The sequence below is a fragment of the Callithrix jacchus genome, chromosome 22 (assembly GCF_049354715.1).
Source record: "Callithrix jacchus isolate 240 chromosome 22, calJac240_pri, whole genome shotgun sequence".
Lineage (NCBI taxonomy): Eukaryota > Metazoa > Chordata > Mammalia > Primates > Cebidae > Callithrix > Callithrix jacchus.
The window spans coordinates 31,641,126-31,650,407 of NC_133523.1; the positions used below are offsets into that span (position 1 = coordinate 31,641,126).

Here is a 9,282-nt window from a genome sequence, read left to right on the forward strand (position 1 = left end):
CAGAGCAATCAAGCAAGGGAAAGGAATAAAAGTCATCTACGTAGGAAGAGGAAGTTAAATTATCTCTGTTCACTGATGTTGTGATTCTATACCTAGAAAACCCTATAGATTCCTCCAAAATACTCCTACACCTGATAAATGACTGACAAAGTTTCAGGATAAAAAATTGTTGTATAAAAATCAGTAGCATTTCTATATGCCGACAATTGTCAAGCCAAGAGCCAAATAAAGAACACAAATCCCAATTACAATAGCCACAAGCAAAAATAAAATACCTAGGAATACATCTAACCAAAGAAGTGAAAGTGAAAGATCTCTACAAGGAGAACTATAAAACACAACTAAATGAAAAACATGCCATGTTCGTGGATTAGAAGAATCAATATCACTAAAATGTCCATACTGCTTAAAGCAATCTACAGATTCCACATAATTCCTACCAAATCATCAATATCATTTTTCATAAAATGAAATCTTTCTACCAAAAAGACACCTGTATGCATATGTTTGTCACAGCACTACTGACAATAGCAAAATGATGGAATCGACCGAGGTCCCCATCAATGGCATGTATACAGCATGAAATACTATGCGGCTATAAAAAAGAATGAGACCATGTCCTTTGCTGGACGTAAATGCAGCTGGAGGCCTAAGTGAATTATTCTAAGTGAATTAACACAGAAGCAGAAAATCAAATGCTATAGGTTTTCACTTTTTTTCTTTGAGACGGAGTTTCGCTGTTGTTACTCAAACTGGAGTGCAATGGCACGATCTTGGCTCACCGAAACCTCTGCCTTCTGGGTTCAAGCAATTCTCCTGCCTCACCCGCCCGAGTAGCTGGGATTACAGGCATACACCACCATGCCCAGCTAATTTTTGTATTTTTAGTAGAGACGGGGTTTCACCCTGTTGACCAGGATGGTCTCGATCTCTTGACCTTGTGATCCACCCACCTCGGCCTCCCAAAGTGCTGGGCGTGAGCCACCGCGCCCGGCTGAGGTTTTCACTTTTAAGTGAGAGAACGCACAAACATTAAAGATGGAAACCATAGACAATGGGGACTCCAAAGCGGGGTAGGAGGGCAGAGGACAAGGGGGAGAAAGCACCTGTTGGGTACCATGTTCACGATTTCGGTGGTGGGCTCAATGGAAGCCCCAACGTCAGATTCTGCAATGTGCCCACGTAACAAACCTGCACATGTGCTCCCGAATCTAAAGTAAATATTTTCAAGAAGCAACTGACCTGATTAACATTTTAGTCTCACTGTGCATATGTCTTAATATGCATGTGTTCATGCTTTGAAATACGAGTTGGGGGCTTTGATGATCCCTGTTCTGGAGGAGAGAAAGCAGAGATGCATCACCTCCCCCAAATCACAAACTCGGAAAGGACAGACACATCACTTTCCCCTAAATCACAAAGTCGGGAAGTGACAGAGCCCAGTCTCTGTCACTGCCTCACGCTTTGTGCCCCGACAAGGCAAACTGGACAAGTGCCATTCTAGAGAAGTAGACAAAATTCAAGTGGAGGAGAGGGGAGGGAAGGCAATCAGCTCAGGCCTGCTCCGGCATCCCAGCTGAGGCTGTCGGAGGAGGGAGGCACACAGTTGTGGATTTTGTTCCCCTTTTTGCATACTCATCAGCCTGGCAACAGAGTTTTGTGCCACTGTTCAACAGTGAGTGATGTCATGGGCACCGCCCGGTCTTTATCACTTCTGCTGGATAAATAGCCAACCGCACTGGGTCTGGAGAGACAGGAAGGTGCTGTGCGGCAGATACCTGGGGCCTCAAAGAAGCAGGTGAGCCTGGGCCCGAGGGGCTGGGTGGAGGAGCACCTGGGTGCTTCTCTGCTGGGGAAGGAAGGGGACAGGGCATGCTCAGGAAGACAGGCAGGCTGACCCTGCCTGGAAAGCACCTGGAGGCAAGAGGGGTGGGCGTAGTGGCCACGTGCCCTTTTGGGTGAGATGCTGCTGGCCAGGGCAGGAAGGCTCCCCACTACCAGCTCCATGTCACTCTCTCTCACCAGTGGCCACCAGCATGGGTGCAGGCCCTGACGGGTCCTACTTCCCTGGCAATCACTGGCTCGCCTTCTCCGTGTACCTCCTCACCTTCCTGGTGGGGCTCCCTCTCAACCTGCTGTCCCTGGTGGTCTTCGTGGGCAAGCTGCGGCGCCGCCCGGTGGCCGTGGACGTGCTCCTGCTCAACCTGACAGCCTCGGACCTGCTCCTGCTGCTGTTCCTGCCCTTCCGCATGGTGGAGGCGGCCAGTGGCATGCACTGGCCCCTGCCCCTCATCCTCTGCCCGCTCTCTGGATTCATCTTCTTCACCACCGTCTATCTCACAGCCCTCTTCCTGGCAGCCGTGAGCATTGAGCGCTTCCTGAGCGTGGCCTACCCGCTGTGGTACAAGACCAGGCCGAGGCTGGGACAGGCGGGTGTGGTGAGTGTGGCCTGCTGGCTGCTGGCCTCTGCTCACTGCAGCGTGGTCTATGTCATGGAATTCTCGAGGAACTCCTCCCACAGGCAGAATGCCATTGAGACTTGCTACATGGAGTTCCAGGCGGACCAGCTGGCCATCCTGCTGCCTGTGCGGTTGGAGATGGTCGTGGCCCTATTTGTGGTCCCCCTGCTCATCACCAGCTACTGCTACAGCCGCCTGGTGTGGATCCTCGGCAGGGCAGGCAGCCGCCGACGGCAGAGGAGGGTGGCAGGGCTGGTGGTGGCCACGCTGCTCAACTTCCTCGTCTGCTTTGGGCCTTTACATATGTCCCATGTCATGGGCTTTGTCCAGGGTGAAAGCCCGGCATGGAGGATCTACGTGATGCTTCTCAGCACCCTGAACTCCTGTGTCGATCCCTTTGTCTACTACTTCTCCTCCTCTGCGTTCCAAGACGACTTCCACAGGCTTCTGGGGAGGCTGCGTGGGCTCTGTGCTCCGTGGCGGCAGGAGGGCAGCGTGGAGCTAAAGGAGCAGAAAGGAGGGGAGGAGCACAAGGAGGATCTCACAGAAGAAAGGAGGAGTAGTGGACTGTAGCAGGGCTGTGGAAAGGATGGCCAGGTGGCCTGTGCTGGAAGCTAGGTCCTCTGGGGCAGGTGGGTGTAGCTGGCGTGTCATCCTCAGGGTCCTTCCTCGCCCGCACAAGGCGGGACTTGAGTGGTGAGCTGGGAATCAATGGGGCTTGGGGGTGGAGCAGGCGCCCAGCCTTCCTAAGGGTGTGCGCCCTAAAGCTGAGCTCTTGCTCTCACCTCCATCCCCATCCACCCACACTCTATGGATTGGGCTCTGGGAAGGGGTCAGGGTGAGCAGCTGCTCTGGAGAACACTGAGGTCCTCATAGCAGCAGGCGACTCCTGTGCTTTTCTGCCAGTGGCACAGGAGCTAAGAGCAGTGCCCGGGGTCTGACCACCTTAGGCAATGTAGCAAGACTCCTTTCTCCAAGGAAAAAAAAAAATTAGCTGGGCATGGTAGCACATGCCATAGTCCCCGCTGCTCATGAGGCTGAGGTGGGAGGATCGCTTGAGCCCAGGAGGTTGAGGCTACAGTGAACTGTGATTGTACCACTGCACTCCAGCCTGGGCAACAGAGCAAGACCAAGAAAAAAGAGAAAGGAAGGGAAGTGAAAGGGAAGAGATGGGGAGGAGAGGGGAGAGGGGAGGGGAGGGGGAGAGAAGGGAAGGGAGGGGGAGAGGAGGGGAGAGGGGAGGGGAAGAAAGGGAGGAGGGAGGGAAGGGAAGAAGGGAAGGAGAGGGGAGGGGAGGGGAGGGGGAGGGTTAACTGTGGGCATTAACTGCCCCTTAATCTGTGTGTAATTAAAAATAGATATAAATATGAATGCAAAAGTGCCGTAAACTGCTACTCTTAGCGCATTGCCTGTGGGGTAGTCCTGCTCTGCCGGGCCAATCACAGAGCTGTTGCACTGCCGGAACCGTAACACTGCACTTCAATAAAGCCATCTTCTTCTACCACTGGGTAGCCTTTAAATTCTTTCCCCGGCGACCTGGGCACAGTGGCTCACACCTGTAATCCCAGCACTTTGAGAGGCTTAGGCAGGCAGATCATTTGTGATCAGGAGTTCGAGATCAGCCTGGGCAACATGGTGAACGGTCTCTACTAAAAAATACAAAAATTAGCCAGGTGTGGTGGCCCGAGCCTGTAATCCCAGCTACTCAGGAGGCTGAGGCAGGAGAATCACTTGAACCCAGGAGGCAGAGGTTGTAGTGAGCCAAAATTACATCACTGTACTCCAGTCTGAGTGACAGAGTGAGACACCATCTGAAAAAAGAATTTAAATTAAAATAAATAAATAAAGAATTTCCTGGGTAAAGCCAAGAATCCTCCCAGGCTAAGCTCTAATTTAGGGCTCACTGCCCTACATCAGAAGGGAGGCAAAGACCAGACGAGGAGAGCAAGAAGCCTGGGAGTCTGCAAAATTAGCTGTAGGACTCTTCCAAAACACAAGGAAGCTGAGCATTGATAAAAGCCAAAGGACGCCTGGAAGAAAAGTGCAGTCATTTTTTCTGGAAATTAGAAGTGGGACAGCAAGGTTTTTATTTGGGGGGAGAATAGTGTGAGAAGGTGCTCACCTTTTGACCTTCCTCTCTGAGGACATGATTCTTCTGGTTTAGAAAACAACAGTAAAAAGTCCCCAAGAGCTACAGGTAGTTGTGGTTCCCAAAACTTCGAAACTTCTGTGGGAATCCTTCTGACTTTCCTTTGAGGCCAGTTCTGAAAAGCCATTCATACAGAGGCAAATCAAAATATCTAGGCCACAGCCTGTATTCTGAGAAAATGATGCTGGGATCACATTCCAGAGAAAAGATGGAATGGAAGGAAGGAAAAGCTGATCAACATGCCTGGGCATGGTGGCTCACGCCTGTAATCACAGCACTTTGGGAGGCTGAGGCAGGCAGATTACCTGAGATCAGGAGTTCGAGACTAGCCTGGCCAGCATGGTGAAACCCCATCTCTACTAAAAATACAAAAATTAGCTAGGTATGATGGCACATGCCTGTAATACCAGCTACTGGGGAGGCTGAGACAGGAGAATTGCTTGAACCTGGGAGAAAGAGATTGCAGTGAGCAGAGATTGCCGCTCTGCACTCCGGCCTGGGCAACAGAGCGAGACTCTGTTTCAAAAACAAAAAATTCTCATACTTATTATGCGCTCTTGGATGCCATAGAAACAAGAAGGCTGAAAGACTGGGATGTGGACCATGAGCAGTGTCATCCTGTGGAACAGTACTTGTCTCTGTTCAGTGTTCCTGGGCACTGGAGAGCCACCCAGGCCTTGTGCTCATGGAGTCACTCAAACACACACAATGCGCACGTGAAGATGGGGATACGTGGTCCTGGATGCCTAATTTACTACTTACAATTAATGCACACAATTAGATTATTCCTGTCCCCTTCTTTTTTTTTTCTTTCTGTGGCAGGGTCTGGCTGTCACCCAGGCTGGAGTGCAGTGGTACAATCATGGCTCACTGCAGCCTCAATTTCCCAGGCTCAAGAAATCCTCCTGCCTCAGCCTCCCAAGTAGCTGGGACTATAGGTGAATGCCACCATGCCTAGTTAATTTTTTTAAAAGAGGCTTTTTTCGTAGAGATAGGGTCCTGTTACATGACTCAAACTCCTGGGCTCAAGTGATCCTCTTGCCTCAGTCTCCCAAAGTGCTGGCATGACAGGCGTGAGCCACTGCACCTGGCCTTGATAATTTCCAGTAGTTCTCTAAGCTTAGAGCGCTTACCCTCATTTTTGTTTTTTTTGTTTTTTTGTTTTTTGTTTTTTTTCAAACTGTCTGGAAAGCTCCCTTAAAGCTGTCATAAAAATAACTCTTTCTTTGTGTATCCCGTGGTAACCAATCCAATGGTTTGCAGGGGCACTGCCAGGCATCCCCAGCCAGTGCAGGTCAGCAGACCACTTCCCTGGCCCACGCTTGCTGGTCTGTTCGTTCACTCTGCAGTGAACCCTTCTGCTTACAGCTTTTCCAGCTGACCTTCTTTTGATTCACAGTGTAGCCTCTGACAGAGAGCAGACCAGTGGTTGCCAGGGTCAGGGAATGGGAAAGAAAAGGGTGTTGATCGGGAAGATATCAGAGGGACATTTCTGGGTGATGGAAATGTTAGATCACTTGATTGCAGTGGGGGGACACACAAGAGGTCAAAACTTACTGAACTCTCTCCTTACAATAGATTCATTTTATGGTGTGTCAGTGAAACCCCAGTAAGGAAGTTTTCAAAAAATGGTGTCACCTCACCTCTTGGCTGGTAGCGTTTGTGTACCTAATATCAATCTTGCTAAGTTTCCTTCAGCCAAGCAGGTCTCTGCTTTTGCTGAGCTGCTCTGCAGAGGCTGTGGCTGCTGGATGATAACCTGGGTTACCCAAAAGGGTAGTAACCGTGTGCAAACAAATGAGACATGGCAACCAGCTTTTATCCTGGTGCTGGAGAACTGCACGGCGTGGTGGAAATGGTGGTGATGGGACAGCGCAATGGCTCATTTCACTTCCTGTCACCATGCGGGGCTGTGGGTGCAGCTCTGTCATACCTTCCAGTTTTTCAAGCTGAAAATCCAGTTGTTATTGCTGTTTTTGAAATCTTACGTTCTTTTCAACTGATAACAAATTGAACACCTTTAAGTATTTGTATGGGAAAGTGAATCAGGCCTGAGGATTGTGGACTGCTTACTAGGCTTCCAGCCTGTGGCCACACTGCTTCCATGGAGGTGGAGGAGGGCTGCTCAGAGGTGGGGAGGGATGGGGAAGGAGCATGAGAAAGTGTGATTCTTCGGTAAGCACAGCTCATACTTCTACTCAGAACCCAAGACAGGCAGTGGCAGAGACCTGCTGACTTTCTGAAGATGTTCTTCCTCATCCCTTGTTCTTATTTTGTGGCCCCGCCCTGCCCTTATAGCTCTTCTCTGAAAGCTGCCACCCTCATTCACAAAAAGGTCTGGAGGTCACAGGACAGTCAGGGAGGGAAGCTCCAAGGACTGATGCTGGCTCTTCCTCCTTCCCCGCCCCACCCCCAACAGCTCAGGCTCCGCCTCCCCCCCACCCCCCTCCTCTGCTGGTTTGCTGTCTCCTCTCTGCAGGCATTCTCATCCATCACAATTGCTGTAAACATCCATGACTCCCACATTTCCACCTCCAGCACCAGACTATCCAACTGTATACAGCGACTCAACTTCCAGACTTTCAAGACCAAACCCAACTCCTTACTTTGTCCCCCTAATGTAGCCCCACCACCAGCCCACTCCACATCTACAATTGGCAACACCACCCACAGTCCGCCCACACCAGAAATGCAAACACCATTCATTCATTCATTCATTTTTTTTTTCCTTTTTTTTGAGACACAGTCACTCTGTCACCCAGGCTAGAGGGCAGTGGTGTGATCTCAGCAACCTCCGCCTCCCATGCTCAAGTGATTCTCCTGCCTCAGCCTCCTGAGTAGCTAGGATTACAGGTATGCACCACCGTGCCCAGCTAACTTTTGTATTTTTAGTAGAGAGGGGTTTCGTCTTGTTGGCCAGACTGGTCTTGAACTCCTGGGCTAAAGCAATGTGCCCACCTCAGCCTCCCAGAATACTGTAATTACAAGCATGAGGCACCATGCCCAGCCCATTCTTAATTTTTTTAGAGATTTTGATTCTTTTTTAATCTTTAAAATGGTCATACAATAAAATGAAGGTTTTCCAGAAAAGGTGCACGGTTCTGTGAATTACACAGAGAGATTCCTGTAACCACCACCGATATCAAGATAAAAAGCAATGATAGCCACATCTTCCCTTCACCCCTAGCCACTGCCAAACACTGATCTGCTATCACTAAGGTTTTATCTTCTCAAGAATGTCACATAAACAGAACCCTACAGTGTGTAAGCTTTTGAGCTGGCTCTTTTCATTCATCACAATGTCACTGAGTTTCATCCATGCCACCACGCCTGGTTAATTTTTAAAGTTTTTGTAGAGACAGGTTGTCATTATATTGCACAGGCTGGTCTCAAACTCTTAGATTCAACTGATCCTCCAATCTCAGCCTCCCAAAGTACTGCTGGGATTATAAGTGCATGCTACCATGCCCGGGAAATTTTTATATTTTTAGTATATAAAAATATAAACATCCTACTTACCACGCCCAACATCCTACTTACTTTAACTTGGAAGTTACAGTGTTACCCAGAGCCCATAAGTAAACAAACAAAAACACCATGGATATTTTGTTGCTGGTACACAAATTAATGTATTTAAATCTACCAAAGCCACTATACATTCTGTGCAATTAAAAAATTCACTTAAGGTTGGGTGTGGTAGCTCACACCTGTAATCCCAGCACTTGGGGAAGCCAAGGCAGACAGATCACTTGAAGCCAGGAGTTCAAGAACAGCCTGGCCAACATGGCAAAATGCCGTCTCTACTAAAAATATAAAAGTTTCCTGGGCATGGTGGCATGCACCTATAATTCCAGCTCCTCTGGAGGCTGAGGCAGGAGAATCACTTGAACCCAGTGGGTGGAGGTAGCAGTGAGCCGAGATCATGTCACTGCACTCCAGCCTGGGTGACAAAGTGAAACTGTTTTTCTAAAATACAAAAAGAAAAAAAGAAAGAGAAATTCACCTGAGGCACCTGACCAGTAAGTCCTTTAGTGGTAGTACTGTCTATGCAGAATAGCAAATACAGTATGAAACAAAGCAATGCAAGCATTTATGTTAAATTGGGCTCCATGCTAAATCGGGCTTCCTGCTTAACTACATTAAAAAAGAATTGCCAAACTGCCAATATATTTCTTTACAATATTTCTTATTTTAACTTCATTACAACTAAGTGCCTTAACTATGAATAATGTTAGGCAAATTTCTGTAATTTTCCACCAGGTTTTAAAGAATCTTTTATTTGGCCAGGCGAGGTGGTTTGTGCCTGTAATCCCAGCACTTTGGGAGGCCAAGGTGCGTGAATCACCTAAGGTTGCGAGTCCGAGACCAGCTGGACCAACATGGAGAAACCCTGTCTCTACTAAAAATACAAAATTAGCTGGGCATGATGGTGCATGCCTGTTATCCCAGCTACTGGGGAGGCTGAGGCAGGAGAATCACTTGAACCCAGGAGGCAGAGGTTGCAGTGAGCTGAGATCGTGCCATTGCACTCCAGCCTGGATAACAAGAGCGAAACTCCATCTCAAAAGAAACAAAGAATATTTTATTTATTTTTTATTTTATTTTATTTTATTGAGACAGAGTCTTACTCTGTCACCCAGGCTGGAACACAGTGGCATGATCTTAGCTCACTGC

At 48.7% G+C, this 9,282-nt stretch overlaps 1 protein-coding gene across 1 annotated transcript; it reads left to right on the top strand.

Moving 5' to 3' along the window:
* The first annotated feature begins 1,749 nt into the window (after positions 1-1,749).
* On the top strand, positions 1,750-3,627 carry LOC100404630 (free fatty acid receptor 3). Its single transcript, XM_017967428.5, has 2 exons — positions 1,750-1,798; positions 2,026-3,627. The coding sequence occupies exon 2, from the start codon at positions 2,037-2,039 to the stop codon at positions 3,030-3,032; it is 996 nt and encodes a 331-aa protein (XP_017822917.3). The 5' UTR covers positions 1,750-1,798; positions 2,026-2,036; the 3' UTR covers positions 3,033-3,627.
* Positions 3,628-9,282: the final 5,655 nt, after the last annotated feature.

Excerpts from the sequence above, each read along its gene's own strand:
- LOC100404630 (XM_017967428.5), top strand. The coding sequence starts at position 2,037 with ATGGGTGCAGGCCCTGACGGGTCCTACTTCCCTGGCAATCACTGGCTC.